General features: G+C 38.6%; 2 protein-coding genes across 2 annotated transcripts; one reads left to right on the forward strand and one right to left on the reverse strand.

Annotated features, from left to right (window-relative positions):
- Positions 1 to 1,776: 1,776 nt before the first annotated feature.
- On the forward strand, positions 1,777 to 12,017 carry asl (argininosuccinate lyase). Its single transcript, XM_037749281.1, has 16 exons — positions 1,777 to 1,955; positions 2,952 to 3,146; positions 5,494 to 5,577; positions 6,081 to 6,137; positions 6,269 to 6,366; positions 6,459 to 6,536; positions 6,654 to 6,731; positions 6,820 to 6,872; positions 7,028 to 7,090; positions 7,529 to 7,643; positions 8,670 to 8,754; positions 9,399 to 9,458; positions 9,552 to 9,635; positions 9,796 to 9,876; positions 10,289 to 10,395; positions 11,618 to 12,017. Exons 1-16 carry the CDS (start codon positions 1,941 to 1,943, stop codon positions 11,760 to 11,762), a joined length of 1,398 nt encoding a protein of 465 aa, XP_037605209.1. The 5' UTR covers positions 1,777 to 1,940; the 3' UTR covers positions 11,763 to 12,017.
- Positions 12,018 to 12,843: 826 nt separating this feature from the next.
- Positions 12,844 to 21,088, reverse strand: ca4c (carbonic anhydrase IV c). Its single transcript, XM_037748975.1, has 8 exons — positions 20,606 to 21,088; positions 17,679 to 17,726; positions 16,197 to 16,361; positions 15,930 to 16,075; positions 14,984 to 15,076; positions 14,809 to 14,875; positions 14,486 to 14,649; positions 12,844 to 13,663 (listed from the first exon to the last, which is right to left on the reverse strand). Exons 1-8 carry the CDS (start codon positions 20,757 to 20,759, stop codon positions 13,475 to 13,477), a joined length of 1,026 nt encoding a protein of 341 aa, XP_037604903.1. The 5' UTR covers positions 20,760 to 21,088; the 3' UTR covers positions 12,844 to 13,474.
- Positions 21,089 to 22,278: the final 1,190 nt, after the last annotated feature.

Genomic DNA, 22,278 nt, shown 5'->3' on the forward strand with positions numbered 1-22,278 from the left:
GATTGCCTCCATGCCACGCCGCATTGATGCTGTAATCCGTGCAAAAGGATTCCCAACCAAGTACTGAGTGCATTAATGGACATTTTCAAATGTTTGATTTTGTTTTACTGTTATCAATCTTTTTTTTTACTTGGTCTGAGGAAATATTCTAATATTTAGAGATAGGATATTTGTGTTTTCTTAAGCTGTAAGCCATAATCAGCAATATTAAAAGAATAAAAGGCTTGCAATATTTCAGTTGATTTGTAATGAATCCAGAATGCATGACATTTTTGTTTTTTTAATTGCATTACAGAAAATAAAGAACTTTATCACAATATTCTAATTCTCTGAGACAGTCCTGTATATATATATATATATATATATATATATATATATATATATATACATATATATATATATATATATATATATATATATTTCACTGCTACCTCACAATGAGGGATGAAGAATGCAGCACCTGTATGTCCAGTCTCTGGATCTTTTGAACCCTCTGTAAATATGAACAACTTGTGTTGGTCAATATGTTTTGTACCATCGATGTCTTTTGCACCAATTTGGGTTTTAGCCAATTTTACAAATTCAGAGAGCCTGACTCTGTTCAACATCAAGCTTTTTAAGGTTGGTTTCTGCTGCAGACATATAGGATATATCCATAATCAAGGACCGCTCTCATAAGGGCACAATAGATGTTTAATAGAGATGACAGACATTGCAGTAGATTATTGATCTTTTTGCATTTGTTTTTCACTTTGTCAAAATCTTGACCCCGTTAAGCTTTTCATCAAACAGGACTCCAAGAAATCTGACCCCCTTAAAAGCAGCAGTATGTAGAAATGGAGCAAATATGATTAAAAAAAAGTTATTTTTATAAAACGGTCACTATATCCTGACAGTAGTTCATGAGACAGGAAATCTGAAAAAAAAATCATGTTCCTCTGTGTCCTCCGCTGCTCCTAATGGCATCTGCAAGATTTCACAGGCCAAAACAACCAATCAGAGCCCAGCTGGAGTCTGCCGTCTATGAGCAGCTGTCAATCACTCGCGAACTCCAATCAAACTGTCAAACTAGGCAGCGTTGATCAAATATGAATCAACAATCTGTTACTGTAATGCCTATTTCTCACCTCAAATGTTTTCAGAAACATCTTGTAGTGTACTGTTTAGCTGTAAAATGAGAAAGTTTGTGAGAGCCATATTATAGAAGTTTTTATTGGACTTTATTAGTCTGATCTGTAGATAATAGTTGTAACCCACAGAAGACAATTCACAAATATGTAACATGATCTTCAAATATTTCACTGCCCACAAACGTATTTTTGTATTTGTGTTGTGTAAAGTCACATCCACAAAAATACAGGGCGATTTGCAAATACACATAACTTACTCTGTAAATACATATTTTAAGGTTTACATGTAAAGTGATAAACACGCATTTGTGCATCTATTTCTACACGTGGAATGCTATTTGTGCATTTGCAGATCGCTTCCTGTGCATTTGTGGAATGTCTTCTGTGGGTTACAACTAATAAAGTCCAATAAAAACTTCCATATACCTACTGCTGCTTTAAGCTGTCCTTTCCTGCTCATACTTTGATTACAATTGACTCCTGTTCTTTCCCTATATTAACTAAATTATCCCATTCTTCACAAATGTTGCCCCCCCTTCCCATAGATGTGACCCCCACCATCTTTTCCCTGTTTGGCTTCTCACACCAGTGACGCAATGACGTAAAATGAAGCTTAGAACGTCTTCGGTTGACGTCTTTTAAAGTGATACACACACAGTTAACTGCCTCGCTCTGCGCCTCACGCCTAGAAGCTCCGTTATTGAGCCGTGTGTCCGTTGTTGGCATTCAACGTCCACCGTTAGACCAAACCTTTCACCCTTTCACCCTTTCACCGGGCTAAACCGCTACGGACACACATCGGCAACAAACATGGCCAGCACAGAGGTAAAGTTAAATCCCGGAAACCACCGCCCTGCGTGTGTTGTTGTTGTTGTTGTTGTGGTTTTAACAGCCCAGCTGGACGCTGAATAAGCAAAGCTGTCACCCTGGGAACCGTCATTAAGCTAACGGTCGATGTGTTCTATCTAAAGGTTACTGTAGCAACGTGTTGTACACTGTTAAGAATTTCCCATTAAAATAACAGTAAAGAACTGATGGCAGCAGGGTTGCCTTCATATTACTGTAAAATTAACATTATTATACTGTCGCTGAAATTTACAGCTTTGTACTGTTAATGAAAAATACAGTTTAAACTGTTTTTTTTTTTATTAATTTCACAGTATTTTACAGTTAATTTACTGTTTAAAGATACATTATAAAGCTGTTTTTCCCGTTTCTCTTACATTATCTTACTGATTTGTTTGAATGCACTATTTAGGTTGTATTTTTTACATACATTTTAATAAACATACATTTTTTGCCTAGATGAATAGACTTAGCAGGTTACAGACATAGGAATAGTTACACTAAATACAATTAAAGCCACTTGTTAGGAAAAAGGCTATAAAAGACTTGTTGACACTTTTCCCAAAATGTCTGTCTATAGCTGGCTACAATCACAGAATGCAAACCATAACAAAATGTGAGTGAAGAACAGAGCTAATTCACTGATTTTCCAATCATGTACAATGTACAAGCCTCACATGTGCAGATCAGGTCCCAGAATTAAAAAAATACTGCATGAAACTGTTACTGATGATACTTTAGACAGCTGATCAGCAGTAAAGTGCTGTTTTTTAAGAATGCATTATATTTCAGTTAAAAAACGGCCTATGAGCGTAATTTAACAAGTTTTCTTTTGTATTAACAGTAAAGCACTGTTTTTAGCAATAACAGGTTAATACTTTTGAAATCCTGCTGTAAATTAACAGCAATTGTTTACAATATATCTAACGGTTACACACATTATTATTTCCCCCTCTTGTCTCTTTTGCTCGTCAGGGAGGTAAACTTTGGGGAGGTCGCTTCGTGGGAGACACTGATCCCATCATGGAGAAGTTCAACGCATCCATCGCTTACGACCAGAGAATGTGGGATGCTGACATCCGAGGGAGCAAAGCTTATGTGAAAGCTCTGGAGAAGGCCACGCTGGTCAACACGGAGGAGATGAACCAGATATTAACCGGGCTGGATCAGGTGAACTCACACACACACAGAGAGAGAGACAGAGAGATACACTCTGGGGAAAACAGCTTTTAAAGGTCAACCACATCATAAGCTGACACTTTGGTTGTATTATTATGAACTTTATGATCACAGTTCTCTCATTTTGCATACAAGAATGATAGATAGATAGATAGATAGATAGATAGATTAGAGAGATAGATAGATAGATCACAGTTCCACAGTGCAAAACATGTTAGTAAAAAGGCAGTAAAAAAGTTAGTAGTGCAAAGTACAAAAAAATATACCAGATATAAAAATACAAGAAGATGAAGAAAACGGTTAAAAGTGAATATATTGCAGGGTAACAGCTGTGATACAGGACTATTAAAAAAGTGAATATAGTGCAGAAGAGACTGTTAAAAATGAGTATAATGCAGCGTAACTCCAGTAGCTTAGTCTATGAAAGTGCACTGTATGCATTATTATCTGTCCTGCAGACCGTCCTCCTTTATGGTAGGTACTTGAGTAAAATATATTTAACATTTCACCAGCGGTGGCTGTAACTGGTGCCTTTACTCAAGCACTGTACTTTTAAAACTATGAGTAAAGTTATGATGCTTTTATACTATTATACTGGGGGACAAAGGAGGATGGTCTGCAGGACAGATAATAATGCACACTGTGCACTTTCATAGACTAAGCTACTGGAGTTACCCTGCACTATACTCATTTTCAACAGTCTCTTCTGCACTAAATTCACTTTTTAATAGTCGTGTATCACAGCTGTTACCCTGCACTATATTCAGTTTTAACAGTTTTCTTCATCTCCTTGTATTTTTATATCTGGTATATTTTTTTGTACTTTGTACTACTAACTTTTTTACTGCCTTTTTACTAACATGTTTTTGCACTATGGAACTGTGATGCTGGAAACTTGAATTTCCCTCGGGATCAATAAAGTTACTATCTATCTATCTATCTAGATCTTTATGATCACAGTTCGCTCATATTTGCATACAAGAAAAATATGCTCCTGATGCATTGTGGGTATCACTGTCTGCCCTTAGGGTTAGATGACAGCTGAATTCCTCTCTGCGTTATGCTGAGTTTGTGGTTAACAACACTATCATCATGTGACTGTGTCAGCTGCCAAACAGCCTCAGTAATTCACTCACACAGTCAGATGCACAAATGCATGATAGCATTGCAGCAATGGTAGCTTTTCTATGTTCTATCACTCCTTTTTCATCCCTCCATCATTATAATTTTTCCATGTTTTTTCACCATTTTACACATACAGTAGATACAGTATAAAAGAGGGTAACCTACACAGAATATCATTAACCATTGTAAAGCTTAGACAATAATCTATCTATCGGTCACATATTCATGACACTGAGGTCAAGAGAATTTGACCTTTGACCTCTAATGCTGCAATAGGGCAAATTCTGAATGCCACTGCAAATGCCCTTATAACTAGCTTCATATTGATCTGATGTGCCCATGGATAGTTCCAGCATAAAGAGCTTTAAAATTATATATTACATGAATAACAACAATAGAAAATGAGTTATTAGCTGCAAATGACTAGGCTGTATTATTATGAACTTTATGATCAATGTTCTCTCATATTTGTATAGAAGAAAAATATGCTCCTGATGCATTGTGGGTATCACCGTCTGCCCTTAGGGTTAGATGACAGCTGAATTCCTCTCTGTGTTATGCTGAGTTTGTGGTTAACAATACTATCATCATGTGACTATGTCAGCTGCCAAACAGCCTCAGTAATTCGTTCACTCACACAGTCAGATCATGTTTCAGAGTGCCGTCTCTACCCTGATGTTTGCTTTGGAAATGCAAGGGACATTATGGCAACCATATACCATACAGAAACACATGATGTTGATAATTTTATGTAAAATGATGTGGCTAATGCTGCCTAGAATTCAGTGGGTCCATATAATGTGTGTTATTACTACTTAAAAGTAGCTGTTTATGTGTTTATTTATAGCAAAGCAAAACTATTTCATTGCACTGTATGTAAACTGGGGAAAAAAAGTTAACTTCACAATGATGTCCGACTTGTAAGGATCATGCATTTGTGGGATGAGCAGCACAGCTGATTATGTGGGTAGCGCCCTAGAAAAAAAACAGGAGAATACACTGTTTACCATTGGCAGAGCATGTTGGAAAAATTTTCTTGGGCGGTAAATAAACAGGCTTTCCAACAATGTAAAATACAATGCCAATTAGCTTTGTAACAACAGAGAAATATCGACCAAACACAAGTTTCCGAACTTTCTTTTCCCAGTTTATTTAGCCTAGTTAGTTATCTGTTTAGCCTACTTGGTGATACTATCGTTTTTTTAACCTCCAGATTTCTGAAGAGTGGTCCACAGGTGTTTTTGTGATCAAACCAGGAGATGAAGACATTCACACTGCAAATGAGCGCAGGCTAAAGGTGAGGTAGAGCTGTACACTGTATTTTACATAATAATTAGGGCTGTCAATTGATTAAAATATTTAATTGCGATTAATCTCATGTTTGTCCATAGTTAATCGCGATTAATCGCAAATTAATCACACATTTTTATCTGTTCAAAATGTACCTTAAAGGGAGATTTGCCAAGTATTTAATACTCTTATCAACATGGGAGTGGGCAAATATGCTTGCTTTATGTAAATATATGTATATATTTATTATTAGAAATCAATTAACAATACAAAGCAATGACAAATATTGTCCAGAAACCCTCACAGGTACTGCATTTAGCATAAAAAATATGCTCAAATCATAACATGGCAAACTGCAGCCCAACAGGCAACAACAGCTGTCAGTGTGTCAGTGTGCTGACTTGAATATGACTTGTCCCAAACTGCATGTGATTATCATAAAGTGGGCATGTCTGTAAAGGGGAGACTCGTGGTTACCCATAGAACCCATTTTCATTCACATATTCACAGGAGCTGATTGGTGCACCTGCAGGGAAGCTGCACACTGGCAGGAGCAGAAACGACCAGGTTTGTCTTTACAATATTAAAACCGTAGTGGCTGAATTACTATTTGGAGTTGCAGCCATATTGCTTCATTGTAAGGACTAGTAGCTGATAAAGTATCATGAGACTGCGCTGTGTGTGTTTGTGTTAACCAGGTTGTGACTGACATGAGGTTGTGGCTGCGAGATGCCATCTCAACCCTGACGGAGAATGCCTTACAGCTGATGTCTACCATGGTGGAGCGGGCAGCAGCGTAAGTCAGATACACACTGATACACGCAAACATACACTTGTAACTGTGCTTTTTTGAAAAAGTTGAATTCTGTCATCTCTTTCTGAAATCAGAGAAATTGACGTCCTGTTTCCTGGTTACACCCACATGCAGAGAGCTCAGCCAATCAGATGGAGCCACTGGATTCTAAGGTGACCTTTTATGAAGCAAAACCTACATGTCTCACACCTTTTTTATATTAGATGATGTATTGTTCATGTCTGTCTCGTGTTTCTCTTTCCCCGCTCGCTGGTTGAACCAACCCTCAGTCATGCTGTTGCTCTGAGCAGGGATGTTGACCGACTTCAGGAGATGAAGAAAAGAGTTAATGATTTGCCTCTCGGCAGGTACGCTCTGAACAAACACTCACTGTCTGACACTGATCTACACCCAAAGACATGACCAGTTAATGAGAATGATTCTTGTCGTTTTCAGTGGTGCCATCGCTGGAACGCCATTTGACATCGACAGGGAGCTACTGCGGAAAGGTCACGCTACTGTCTAAAATATAACCAGATTATTACTCTCCCGTCAAAAGTGCACTGTTGTTGCAGCAATCTTTCACTTGTGAACTTGTGTCTTGTTTATGTATCAAATGTGTATTTTTAAAAACTGAGACTATATCATTTCTCCTAATCTGTAGAGTTGGAGTTTGATGGCATCAGTCTTAACAGCATGGATGCGACAGGCCAAAGGGACTTTGTTGGTACGTAAACCATACATGTCAGCCAGCTGTCATGCATTAAGTAAGGGATAACGTACAGCGAGTCGGTCATTGCTGTGAAATAAACCCTAACAGTGCGATGCGGTCGGGTTGGTCTTGCATCGCCCTGTCGGGGTTTATTTACAACAATGACCCGCTAGCTGTACATTATCCCGCTTATTACACAGCTACTTATTTTAGAAATCAATAATTTGACACAAAAACGGTCCGTCAGAGTCCGAGATCAGAACTACGGCCATAGCAACGGTCTGTTATACATAGCAACGGTCTGTTTTTCATATCAACGGCCTGCTATAAATAAATAACAGACTGTAGAACGCCGTGATTGACCAATCAGAATCGTGTCAACAAAGCTGTGTAATAAAATTAAATAATCTTTTTCTATGTTCTCTAAGATATCTCATGTGTGTGCTTCTTTAGCGGAGTTCTTGTTCTGGTCTTCGTTGTGTTTGACCCATCTCAGCAAGATGGCCGAGGACCTGATGCTGTACAGCACAAAAGAGTTCTCCTTCCTCTCACTCTCTGACGCCTACAGGTCAGTTTGTGTCTTATTATGAGGTCCTAAATTACAGTTTGCACGTTGTTAAGGTTGCACAAGTTTGGAATAAATTATTATTTTGTGGTTTTGTACAAAGCTGTATGTGTGCATTACAGCAATTCATTAAAATATAGTAAATAATATTTAAAAATGTCTGGGTGAATTGTAATAGTTAGTGATGTTTGTCAAACATTGATCGCTGTACTTGATAAAATTGTACATCTGGTCATTTTAGCATTCAACAAATACTGTCAAAACCCCATGTTACATACTGTATGATATCAAAGTGAATGAAAACATTAAGGTTGTGGCCGATCTTCCATACTAACATGTGATTTAGTATTGCTAAAACAGTATGTGAGATATTTTTAGTATGTCTGAAACCTTAATATGAAACCAATAGTATGCAAATTGCATACTATTTCCCGTGAAATATTACAATATGCAATGCTGGACCCTACGGCGGCATAAATATCCCACAATGCAATGCAATAGTGACGACAACGTTCATAACAGACGTTGACGGACAGCTCCGTAACGTCAATAATGCTTCAACTTAACTGTAAGTATAAGATTTCACTTTGCTAGGCGTAATATATATTGTAAATTAATTCAAACACAAACCGTCGTTTTGGTCACATCAGGTTGGCACGAGTCACCATAGTTACACGTCTAAAACCGGCAAGGAGGCGCTCCGGAAGTGACGATGGAAATTACTGCAGAGTGCGTCTGAAAAGTTACATACTACTGTTTATTCAAACCAAAGTATATTGAATGATTTTACACATTATGGGTATGTAGTGCATATATGGGATTTTGGATGAAGCCTAAGTCATTATTGTCACTGAAGTTGTCCATCAGCTGTCAGTTCATTTTAAATCTTAAAGCTGGTGTTGCTGCTATGAACTTCTTTTCATTAAGACCAGTCATTTATTGTGCAGTTGAACCATGTGTTTACCTCATATCCCACCACCCTTCTATATTTACCTTCTTTCTTCTCACCTATACTTGTTGCGTTTGTAGCACAGGCAGCAGTCTGATGCCCCAGAAGAAGAATGCTGACAGTCTGGAGCTGATCAGGAGTAAAGCAGGTCGTGTCTTTGGCAGAGTAAGACCTCCGACTAAAGTTTTGCTTTTGTTGAGTCGTCCGTTTATCTGTTCATTAAAGGGCCCACTTTGCCAAGGATATTGTGTCTGGAGAGCTCACACCACATTATGTGAAAAAAATGAATGATGCTGAAATGGCTCTTTAAAGGATAACTTCTGTATTTTTCAACCTGGGCCTTATTTTCTCATGTTTTTGTGTCTAAGTGACTAATGGGGACAACAATTCTTGAAATTTGTCCAGTATTGAGGGAGAACACTGCAGCCACTAAACGGGCTGTAATGTAATCATTTGGGGCAACCTGGTACCGTCAGATTACGTCCTCTAAAATGCTCCTGTATTTTTAATTTACTGCAGACTTTTCACTCCTTCCTCTATCGCCTAGAGGCTTTACTCTTGAAAACCAGCGCCCTCATGTGCCATAAAGCTGTCACTAGTTTTTCTGCAGACTCAAACCTGGCAGCAAACAGTGTATAAGTCAGGCTTTATAGGTCAGAGCTTTATAGATTAACCTTTTTACCTCTCAGAAGCAGAGCAGCACATTCAGACTTGCTGTACTTTGACACACGTTACTGCTTTCTTTTGTATTTTTTGTGATTCACTGCAATTTTCTTGTCAAACTCAAGTTTTGACGTTCTGTATTTCAGTGTGCAGGGTTCATGATGACACTGAAGGGCTTGCCCAGCACCTACAACAAAGACCTGCAGGTATGAAAGTGTGTCTTTGTGTGCTTTTAACTTTTCACTCATATTTCCTCTTTAACTTTTTTTTGTCATGCTGTACTTGTCATCCTTCATCAGGAGGATAAGGAGGCCATGTTTGACTGCTATGATACTGTTCACGCTGTGCTGCAGGTGACAACTGGAGTCATGTCAACTCTCAAGGTCAGATTTAAGTCACTGTTGATTATATTGAAAAAAAATACAGTGCTTGGTCTCAAAATAAATTTGCATTGTAAATTTTGAAAAGAATAAATACTGTTCTAGACCTTACGGCCTTTCAAAAGACAAAATGACAATGATTTTGCTTCCTTTGGTGTTTCAGATTAACCAGACTGTTATGGAAGCGGCCCTCAGTCCGGACATGTTGGCTACTGACTTGGCCTACTACCTTGTGAGAAAGGGGGTGAGTAGTGATTAAGTATATTTCAATCCAAAAGTCATTATAAAGAAGTTTGATTCAAGAGAAAATAAAAGTCAGTGTCTGTTTAATCAAATAGTGCAATGTGAATATTCTGAAGAGGCGGTATCAAAATTACAATAAATCAGTCTGGTACACAACTATCAATTATGGAATTTATTTTTGTAGATTAATTATGGCGTTTATCATGTCTTCATGTCAACTGTTCCACCAAGTGAAAAACAACTTCTTAGCTATATCGAGGTTTGAATTTATGGTGACGCCATTTAACCACAGAGAACAGATGATTAATAATACTTGATATGTGGGATAGCTATAATCAAGAGAAAAAATATTTGATATGGTTTGACATGTATATGTGTGTTGCTGTGTAACCCTGTGTTATTCTATATTACAGGTGCCATTCAGAGAGGCCCATGGTCTCTCTGGTAAAGCTGTGTTTGCAGCTGAATCCCAAAATATCGCCCTGAATCAACTCACTATGGAAAACCTGAGTGCTGTCAGGTGACTGTCTTCTTCTCATTCACACACACAAAAACTAAAAGACTAAAACCCCTTAACATGGCCGTAGCCAGCTATGAGGTCCCCGAGGTCTGGACCTCTAAATATTCCCTAAAAAGCCCACCGTCTCTGCATCTGAATGACGTGAAGCTTGAAGCTGACAGCTATCAATAAGACAGCTATCCGTTGTGGTGAAGATGTGTCAGGTGAGGTGACTGGAGAAGGCAGTGTTTGTGGCAGTCACCGCGGTGATATATGCACAATAGATAATACTGAAAACTACTGATGCTCTGTTCTGCAATTCTTTAATGCTATTTGATGTTACAACTGATGATGATAATTTCATCATCGGCGGAGCGCTCCGAGCAACACACAGCCGCTTCCCTAAACTTTGTCTCATCCAGAGACCTGAGTCCCAAACGGGGTTCTGTCTGTCAGATGATCTGAGGGGCATACTACTACCATAGCAGCAGAGCAATAACGTAATGCACAGGGAGATTTTTTCTCGTAATATTACAACTTTTTTCTCAAAATATTACAACTTTATTCTCGAAATCTCAGAGATCACAGATATGTGGGATTTGTTTTGAATGTGCAGAAAGTTTTGAACGTGAGCAGAAATCTTGCTGAAACGAGCTATTAAAGTCTAGGGGGTTTATAAATGAATTAAAATGAATTGATGTAGGCAATTATTGAAGTGAATAGGTGCCACGTGCACTTTTAAAGAGGTTACTTCCCCAAACAAAAGACACAAAAGAGGAGGGAAGAGTAAATCATGCCTACTTGTGTGTTGACTCAGCAGAGATAACATTAAATGAGAAAAGTTGATGTACAGGAGAATACATATTTGAAAGCAATAAAGAATGCCGGAGAGCCTTACTGAATTATGTTTCATTATACTTTTATATTTAATTATCAGATGCCGCCTGAATTGTTTCTTAATTGTTTTTCTTTACATAAATAAAGACATTTACACCATCATTTGGTGCAAAAAATTTACCAGAATGCAGGAAATGAAAAATGTCCAGACCCCCCGCTTAATATTATCCATTAAAAGAAGAAAATTCTGGACCTCACTAATTTCTAAACCCTGGCTACGCCCCTGCCCCTAAAAACATGTTTTTTTTTTCATGGAACAGGATTGGTGGTATTTTCTCCTCGAGCCATTTTGAAGTTCTCAATTTGCCCTCTCTTTCTCTTCTCTGTATCTGCTCCATCATTTCAGCCCTCTGTTTGGAAGTGACGTATCCTTGGTGTGGGACTACAGGAGCAGTGTGGAGCAGTATAGCGCCCCTGGCGGCACAGCCAAGAGTAGCGTTGCTGCACAGGTGGAACACCTGAGGAACTGGCTTAAGAAACAGACACAGTGACCTCAACCTAATTTCACCTTTAAATTTTGAATCAGGTTTACTGCCACATTTCATATTAGTATGAAATGTCAGATTGAGGTCAAAGGGACTTATTTATGACTTGAAAACCATGTTGCCTTTCAAACATTCTTCTCTCTTCTTTTTAAGTACATAGTATGACGTGTCGTGACGTTGGTTGGGAGGTTTCAATTGATCATGGACTGATCATAAGTGTTACAAAGGACCTGACAATAAAATAATGTTACTCAAACAGTGTTTTACAGGCTGATCCATTAAGACTGACTGATTTCCACCATACGGGTTTCTGTTGATGAGCTCCACGCAATGTATGTTGTGGTGAAGCAGATTTAGTTCTATAGACAACTTTTAGGCAAAAGTGCAAAACATTTTAAGGTGTTTATACAGAAACTTTCAGTTTCATGAAATCAACAATTGATATTATCCGTAAAAAGCTCAATCGGAGCATTCCTAATGTAAAATTATTAGAGTCAGACAGCCCTTTCCGACTGGGAACTGAAGCTGTTGTATCCATCTATGCTCTCTTCAAAGCCACCAGACTCTGTTGATAAAAAGTGTAATTTTACCTCACAGAACACGGGGGTTGCAGGTCTACCGCTGCCTCGATCGGTTAGTTAGTTTGTCCTATTGTGTGACTTGGTGAATGTGAACTAACCCTTTAGGTCACACAATAACACAAACAAACTAACCGATCGAGGCAGCGGTAGACCAGCAACTCCTGTGTTCTGCGAGGTAAAATTACTGGTTTTTCAATGGAGTTTGGTGGCCTTGGCAAGAGCATAGATAACGGCTTCAGTTCCCCATCGAAAACATACCGTATAGCTGTCTCACACCAAGGTAAACTGGCGAAAATATTGTAAATATAGCATACACTTTAACTGAAATTGAATTTTTTAGGTGGGTCTTTCTTTTAGGTGTCTAAAATACATTCAGCAGTGCATTGCTTTGCTCCTCTGCTGATACTCCTGTCTGCTTCTCCAAACTGGGGGCATGCTGATCGTCATCTATTGTAGGTAATACACTGACTATGAATAAGTACCTCATACAACCCCACTGCAAAACACCCAAACTATCCCTTTAAAGAGACTCATATCATATCATAAGCAGGAAAAGAGAGGAAGTTGTTACTCTGGCTGAGAATCACTGGCATTTATGCACATTTAGAACTCATCTGGTTTTCCCACAAACAAGTGTACAGTACATTTAGGAAACGAGTCCCTCAGCTATTAACTGTCAGAAAGAAAAAAAACTTACTGTATACCCCTAAATCTACACTTCTTATTCATCACACTTCTATCTCACTGAAAAAACGCATTTAAGGAAAAGCAGATTTGAGTTAATATAAAGCCATAGTGTGCAAAATTAACATATTGACTCCTAATGACAACAAAAATGTGGGAAGTTAAAGGCCTGCTGAGGTAAAGACCCTACTCCTTAAACTCACACAGAGACTGAGTGCTATCCAGATGGGGTGAGCTCAACAGTCACTTTGCACTATAACTTCTTCTCTTACTGTCACAGCAATCATGATGGATTTAGGGCCGTATTTTATGTGCAAATGCAGGTGACATTTTGTTGAATGAATAACCATAAACATGATTAACAGATTGTTGTTTCACTATCACACAGGTAAAAGTTGCCTTTATACATACAGTAGCTTTTGTCACTTAAATTAGGTGTTTTCATGTGCTGGGTCAGTGTATCAGACACGTTGTCCCGAGCACAACTGAGAAAACATTGAACCAAAGGTGGATCCCGCTTGTCAGAAGTGCACTCGCCTTGGACCGGTACACGACTCTGCCATCCAGAGGCTGCGTAGGTCTGAAGATGTCAGTCATGGGTTGTCCCGTCCAGAATCGGCACTGCTGAACTATTAGATCCAGCTGGAGTGAAGAGGAAAAAGATTTAACATTTCTTAGTCAAAAGTTGCAGTATAAAGTCATATTTTTAAACTGCAACAAAGAGACATTATTGTGTCTTTCAGTGACTCAAAGGTTACTTTTCCAGCCACTGATCCTTCAGTCTTTCAACATTTACTTTCCGAATGTTGACCTTCAACAGAAACTCTAAAAAATGAAAGTCATTACAAGAGACACTTCTTATTTTTAATTCCCAAAAATCTAATCTCAAAAGTTTTATTTTGCGTTGGGACATAAAGTAACATCTTTCTACCAAACTTTTTTGTCATGTAGAAGTAATTTAATGAACGAGTTAAAGGAATATTGTTTAACATTTCAGGGGATCTATTAGCAGAAATGGAATATAATATTCATATTGCATTTCATTTCATTTGTTTATAATCACCTGATACTAAGAATCATGTTTTTGTTAGCTTAGAATGAGCCCTTCATATCTACATAGGGAGCGGGTCCTCTCAAAGTGTAACACCGTGGTACCGCCAGCCGCCGTCTTACTTCCGTTGCTCCTAAAGTAGTGTTATTATGGTAAGGATGGCCTCTGAGCGAGGTGAACGACTTTACCACGGTTTTGCACTCAGCGGTTCACCTTATCACAGTCATGGAAAGGGAGGAGTGAGTGGAGGGGTAAACACTGTACCTTAAAAAGGCTTCAAAAGGCTTTGCTGTATCTGTATTTTATGTCAAAAGTCCATTTAAAGGTTCACAGATTTGTTGAGGAAATACAACCAGGAACACTAGTTTGTCACCAGTGTGCAGACCCCGAGCCTTCAAACTGCAGTTGCTCACCTGTCGACTGCTGATGGACAGAGTCCTGTGAAACACCGTCCAGGCAACTGCCTGCTCACATCCTGGAGTTGTCATGGAGCCCACATAGCGGTAGTAGCTGTGGAGGTCCTTCGATGACGGGATAATGTCACTGAGTCTGAAGTTTGGGATCATTGTGCTGCTGCCTTAACACAGAAAGAAAGATTGGAGAAGTGTTTGGAAGAAAAGTTAGTTTGGTTAAATTGTACAACAGACTGAGAAAAATTGATTTCATTAAAAGACTAAGGGCACTTATACTATAGAAGTTAATTATGTTCTTCACATTTAAGTAACCAAACTCATACCATTGTTTTGTACTCGGCCCAAAGCATCTATTACTGCGTCCAAATGAGGATGATCATCTGATGATTCCTGTGAGGAAGACACCACCAACATTATGACAAAAGCCTAAAAAGTATTTTTTATTTTTATTAAGAATGCGAAAAGAGTTATGAAGATGAATAAAGCTTAATGTATTACCTCAAACAGGAAAGCAAGCAGAGCTATACCCGCCATATCATGTTCTGCCTCTGTCAGAGAGCCGTACGGCTCCTTGATGTGGACTATATGCAGCTGGAAACCCAAAACATAACAAATGAGAAAAAAATTGCCGTATTAGTGGAGGGCATTTTATACAACAGTGCTCTGTGTTACACACACCTTTGTTAAAACGTTAACCGCCCTCTGATTATAGGGTAAATTACTTAAATAAAGGGTAGTAGCAATTTTTCTCTTCTGATTGTCTGATACTGTAGATATCAATACAAATGCAAGCTGTGGCTCCTGTTAATACATTAGTCCTACTTCCACCATGTTTGTAAAATGTTGGCCCCCAATGGACAGTGGTGGAAAAACTGTCCCATGGTTGATCCTAATTGACCCTTCCTAAGTACTAAGTCTGACACCCAGAAACTGTAATACACACTGCGGCACCCGGCTGAACAGAACCAATGTCATCATTTTGTCAAGCTTGTCCAACCTAGCAACAGTAGCAGTTTTTTAGGCCTGTCAAATAACTAATTTTGTTGGATATATTGTCCCAGAAATAATTGCGTTAAACGAAATTTTTCTGACTATTATTGCACTGATATAAGGATAATATAATAGCATAATAATGCAAGTACACCCTTTCAAAGAGCAAGAACTTTAATTCTTAAGAATGTTCAGACGTGGGAATGTGAACAAAATATTTAAATATCCTAAATAAGTAAAACAATAAATAAAATGGACTCTCAGGCACTCTTTTAACAAAAAAAGTGCAATGTCTGCAAAATGCTCAAGTCTTATAATGGTAGGGAAAAACCTGCTGTTTATTCTGGCATTATGTTGGCTGAAATGTTTGTGACATTCTTATGTAGACAACCACAACGGGCAATATTGAGGTCAGCAAAAAAAGTCAACGTAGTAATTATTGTGACAGGCCTACCTCCATGGGGAACCTCTCTCCGTCGATGGTGTGCTCTGATCCTGGTCTCCCATCACCTCCCCAGTGGAAGTGAAACTGGGCGGCTCTGTAGTGACCGGGCAGAGCTCCTCCAGTCAGTCGGACCGACTGCGGCAAAGCAAAGTGAGCTATAGGGAAGAGGATACAAATGTCAAACTTAAGCGTATATTAACAAGCCAGAGGTGTTTAACATCTGGTAAAAAAAATGGTCTGGAGGGGAAGAGAATAAAAAAGCAGGCTCTTAATTACCAGAGTGTCCTTTGTTTTCAACTGTAATGTTGATTGTGTTGGTGTGACCGATGAAGTTGAAGGGTGGCAGGGCGCTGTTGACGTGCACTTTGCTGGTGACAATGTTAATTGGTGATTGGCGTAACCCTCCACAGCTAGGAAACTGAGCTGCCCAGTGGATAGGGTCTAAACAACACAAACAGCAGCAGCAACAACATCAAATGTTATGCTTCACCCCATGCTACAGAGAGAGAGAGAGAACATGTCAGCTGGAGTTGCACATAAAGTTCTCCTTGCGCATAGTAACTTTAAAGCTCCATTAAAACACAACATTCATCAGTTCACCCCCTCTGTTGTGAAAAGATTGATAGTATACTAGTAAAGTATACTGCTAATCCCACTGAGAATGAACATACTATAGTCTGCTTTCAGTTGTTCTCAGCTCATTGTTTTGGTGCATTGGAAAGAATTGGCTGTAAAACTATAAAATAAATATCATGGGAGTGATCAAGAAGGACTATTTGAATTTAAACGAAATTATGATTTTCTTAGAAGCTGCTAAAACCTGATGATGATGATGATGATCTGGGTTATCTCTGCTTGGGCTTGAGACTTTTTATGCATCATAAAGCTGGTGGTGTTGTGTTTGAAAGAAGTGAGCATTTAAGATGTAGGGGGATATAAAGAAACATATGACTGAGTTGCATTATGGGTATTGTAGGATTCAGCATTTTTGGAGCTTCACTTTAGGGATAAAAGGCGCTTTCACAAGCCAACATTTAGTCTGTTTCAATCAAACTCTGGTGCAGTTTGTTAGGGCAGTTGTGAACGTAGTAATCGTACTCTGGTGCGGACCAAAACAACCGGTCCGAAACCGCTTGCGAGAGGTGGTCTCGGACTGTTTCCAAGCAATCTAAAACGCACGCTACCTGCGCGGGTATTTGTTGAGCTGGACACAGGTAAACGACAGGTTAACCTGAGTGGGAGAGGACGGACCTGGACTTCTGCAGAAGTCCGATGTTTGCTCGACATCTGGGCCGAAGAGAACAAACAGAATATGCTAAATAAAGTCCACAAAAACAGTGACGTTTATAAAGTCCTTTGAGATAAACTGGAGGAGAAGGGATTTGTGCGCACAGTAGAGGTTAACAATGTTTCAGCTAACAGATCCAGCAGACATAAAGCAACCTAAACATTCATCTATTCATCCATCTGATGAATCCAAGTTCAGTATTTACTCTCCTTCCAGCTCTGTTTTTGGTCTCGACCAACTCCTGAGAGAAATATCTGGCTCTTTATGCAACTAAATGCTCCACTATGTTCACCAGCTATAGTCGCTGACTGTATCTGTCTGCTGTTTGGTGCTGAGCAGGTAGTGTACAGTGGTTTTACTTAGAGATGCTTTGACAGATCACGAGCTTGTGATGGATATGTCCCGTGTCTTCTTTCAATTTTTGGATTTGTCTCTTAAAACATGTGGGAGTCTTTCCATTTGCGTCTTACCTCTGCATGTGTCATCACAGGAGTACTGGCTCTGGTAACACCACTGAGCTGGAGAGAGAGCACAGCACTCAGTTCAGACACAGACATACAGTACAGTATATTCGTGTTCAGGACACTTCTTTCTTGTGCCAAACAACATGGCTTTCTCCAGTTAATAAATGAGTATTAATGCTTCTCATTTTCACGCTCCATTAGCCACAGTGTTTTTGTTCTCCGTCAGCAATCTTACTGGCTGATCTGCTAATGTGTTTGTGCTCTGCAGCTGAACTTTGAGAAGTCAGAGCGGGTAAAACACGTTCTCTCTCACACACACACACGCACACACACACACACACACATGCACACACACACATAAGCCAAGATAATTATTAATTCTCACATTACTAATCCTGTCCTTCAGATGGATTTTTTGTGCTCATCAGTTAAATATAAATTCTCTGACAGCACTTATATGCAAAAAAAAAACATGACAAAATCGTCAGCTATGACAAATGGACGATGTATGACAGTCACAGGACACACTCGGTGACCTCCTCACCAGCTGTTATTTTAACTGGAGGTTACACAAACAAATAATAACTTGAACATAAAGGGTTAAAAAGAAACCACAATGACTGCTTAAAGGTAATGATTTACTTTAATGAGTACTTATGTAGCCAACTAGCTAGAAAACTGCTGTGGCAACAATAGGCTGAAAACACAAAACTACTTTATGACATGTGCTTTGGTGGGGAATTCATTAAATTATACAAATGTAAAACTATGTTTTTTTCTCCATAGTTTTGATGTTCTGTTAAAAACAAACTAGAATAACCACCTCGCGGCTGTATGTCTCCGTCAACCAACCAGTCAAGTAGCAGTTTACATCCATGTCTGTCCAAAATGTTATCACTTAATACTTTTATCCTGTTAGACATTTGTGTGAAATTGTCATAATTAGCATATGATTTCTTGAGTTATGGCCAAAAATGTGTTTTGTGAGGTCACAGTGACCTTGGACCACCAAAACCAGTTCATCCGTGAGTCTAGCTAAATTGCCATTATTGACTTGGCATATTAAAATAAATGAAGAAAAGCCATTATCCTTTATTGATTCCAATGATTATGTCAGAAGTGGTCGTGATTACACTGATTGTATCGCTGGCTTATCCAACTCCTTATGTCCATCCAACAGGTGCAGGTGAAGTCATTTAGTCTTGTGCTGTGGTTGTGTATTGTGTTGCTGATGTGAATGAAACCCCAGTGTCTGACTCGGCGGTGGGAATGAAAGGTGCTATAGAGAACCATTTAGCTAATATAGGAACTCAGATTAACCCTGCTGCCTCCCACAATGCCATTCTCTGAAAGGGGACAACAGTTCTCACCAACTGAGAACAATGCACAGGTAGAGGTTGGCTTTGCTCCACCTGGCTCATACACCTGTGCCAAACTGAGCAGCACAGAAAAAGTCAAACCTGAGACAATCCACTGGGAATACACCAGCTTTAATGTCCTTTCTTGTCCGTATAATTACAGGATATGTCTAATGAACCAACATCCTAGAAAAAAAGCATCGATTAAATCAGTGGTTTCCAACTTTTTTAGCCTTTAAAGTGACACAATGTACGTTTTGAAAGAATAAATAAGACATAGTCCCTCTTGCAAATGATAAATTGAGCTCATAAGTAATAGAAAACACTCAATTCAGTACATCTTACTTGGTCTGGTATGACCAGCAGCTTGTGGTGGCTGATGTTAGCTGATGTTAGCTGCTTTTCAACAAAAATTACATTGTCTCACTTTAAAACAATGCAACGTCTTCTTGAAACTAGAGCTGCAAAAGTTTAGTCCATTAACCGATTAGTTCATCAACATAGAGTTAATCTGCAGCTATTTTAATGATTGATTCATCTTTTAAGTATTTTTTTCAGTTCCAGCTTTTCAAATGGGCTTTTTCTTGTCTTACATTGTAGTAAATTTAATGTTTTGGACCGTTGCTTGGACAAAACAAGACATTTGATGACGTCACCTTGAGCTCTAAAATTATTTCCACAGGTATTTTTCACTATTTTCTGATGTTTTACAGACCAAATGTTAATCAATGAATTGAGAAAAAAATAATCTGTGGTTTATTAATTGGTAATGAAAATAATTGTTAGTTGCAACCCTACTCATCACTAGTATGTGTGTTTATTTGAATTGTAAAAAAAAGAAGTAAAACAGGCTATTAATCGACATGAAAAAAGCAAAGATTAGAGAAAATTCAGTAAAAATATGCGTATCTCTGTGTTGCAGAAATGTTTTTTTTCTGCTTTGTAAGTATCTTATGATCCCTCTCAATCGCTGCCTTTAAGTTCTCTAGCTGTAAAAGTTTAAAATGTTAGCAGTCACATTCACAAAGCATTACAGCTGTGATCTATCTTAACAAAACTCTCCAACAATCTCTTCAGTATATATTAAGTAGCCGCAACCTCAGCAACATGATTAGGGCTGCAACTAACGACTATTTTCATTGTCAATTAATCTGTCGATTATTTTCTCGATTAATTGATTAGTTGTTTTTGTCTATAAAATGTCAGAAAATGGTGAAAAATGTTGATCAGTGTTTCCCAAAGCCCAAGATGACGTCCTAAAATATCTTGTTTCGTCCACAACTCAAAGATATTCAGTTTACTGTCATAGAGGAGTAAAGAAACCAGAAAATATTCACATTTAAGAAGCTGGAATCAGAGAATTTTGACTTTTTTTCTTAAAAAATTACTCAAACCGATTAATCAAAATAGTTGGTGACTAATTTAATAGTTGATAATTAATCAGACATTTCAGTTAAAAACTTCCAAATTGAAAGAATGTGATGTAAACTGAACCCAAGCATAGTTTTTGTATGCAGTTTTAATTGTCCTCGTACTGTAAGTTTGTGTGTGTGTGTGTGTGTGTGTGTGTCCTACCTGTACACTGAGAGAGGAGAGAAAGCAGAATCAGGAGGTAGACAGAAAAATCCATGATCAGCACAGAAACCAGAAAAGACCCTGACAGACTAATTTCAGCTACCTTCACATACTGACTCTCAGCTGCATTCGAGGGTGGGGGGGAGATGGTCATGAGTATGACAACAAGTGTGTGTGTGTGTGTGTGTGTGTGTGTGTGTGTTAAAAAGAGAGAGAGAGAGAAAGTTGTCAGGTGTGTGAACGAGGAAAGACAGACACCTGGTGGCAAAATCAGCTGGTGTTATTATTTCCAGTTAGTTTCCTGTGTGTTAAACTTAAATCTGCCTCCTTCATATTAAAAGCTGTGTCACAATCCCAGAATATGCACGTGCTTCATACAGTAACCAGTACGAGTATCAGTCATTCATTTCATACATCATCCTGATCGTGATTGTGATCCTGATGCCGTCATATTGTGGCAATTCTATGAGAACTACCGTCCTGTTTTCTTTGCAAACTTGTGGGCCCTTTGAGATGACATACTGTGATTCAAGGTTCTAGAGAGCTAGTCAAGTCTAGTTTTCTCTCAGACCACTTGACTTACAATATGCTGAAAGGTTATTATGGATTTTTTTCCCAATGGTGCCACAAATATCCTGCCTACTCTGGCTTTAAGTAAAAGTACTAAAATATTAATGTAAGCACTTCCTTGGCACACTATGTAGTGATATGTGCATAGGCGTCTAACCTAGGTACTTTTCAAAGAGGAGTAGATGAATGAAAATACCAGAACACATGCATAGATTACTCAGTACACCCGGGGTAGTGAGTGATTTTCCCTTTAAATTGAGTGTGGAGAGATCTTGCTTATCTGTAATCAGTCCTCTCGACAGGTGAGATGTCCCACTGTGTGTCCTCGGCTCTTCAGTCCTCTGCTAGTCTGTTGTATGACAATTGGTGATTTGCCCAATGAACAGTCTCTTTCTCTCACAAATCATCAGGTGCAACAAAAAAAACACAACCTGCATGAACAGAGCAACATTTGATTATTCTCTTTTAAATGCAAATATTACCAGATCTGAAGCTAATATCACTCAAAAATCCAAATGAATGAATTAACAGTACCTAGGTTACCATACAGTCAATCCTCTTAGCTGCTGCACATGTAAAACACTGGTGCTGGCATAGCCTTCCACACAGCAACCAGCAATTTCCTTAATTCCTTCTAAATTATGCTTTAGTTTATTCAACTCAAATCATACTCTGATTGTTTTTTAGCAAGTGTCTTCTCAGGAAAACACACAACTCAGCTAAACGACTTGAATTCTTACCAAGAAAACTCTTCTAAAAGAAGAAATGATTTAGCTAACTTTATGTCAGCTGCTGTTGTTTCTCTCTGCAGTGCCACCACTGCCCCCTGCTGGACTGAAACAGCTACTGCAGACAGGAAAAACACTGGAAATAAGCTCATCTAAATATACTTAAAGTACCAAAAGTAAAAGTACTCATTATGCAGAGTGGCCTGTCTCAGAAAAATATATATTATATTATTGGATTATTATTGATGCATTAATATGTTCATCATGTTAATGTTGCAGTGGGTAAAGGTGGGTAATTAGGTTACTTCATATACTGCTGGGTGGCTTGATCTATAATAATACATCATACGTTATTAGTAGATTTTTTTCTGTATC

This window comes from Sebastes umbrosus, chromosome 17, assembly GCF_015220745.1.
Source record: "Sebastes umbrosus isolate fSebUmb1 chromosome 17, fSebUmb1.pri, whole genome shotgun sequence".
NCBI lineage: Eukaryota > Metazoa > Chordata > Actinopteri > Perciformes > Sebastidae > Sebastes > Sebastes umbrosus.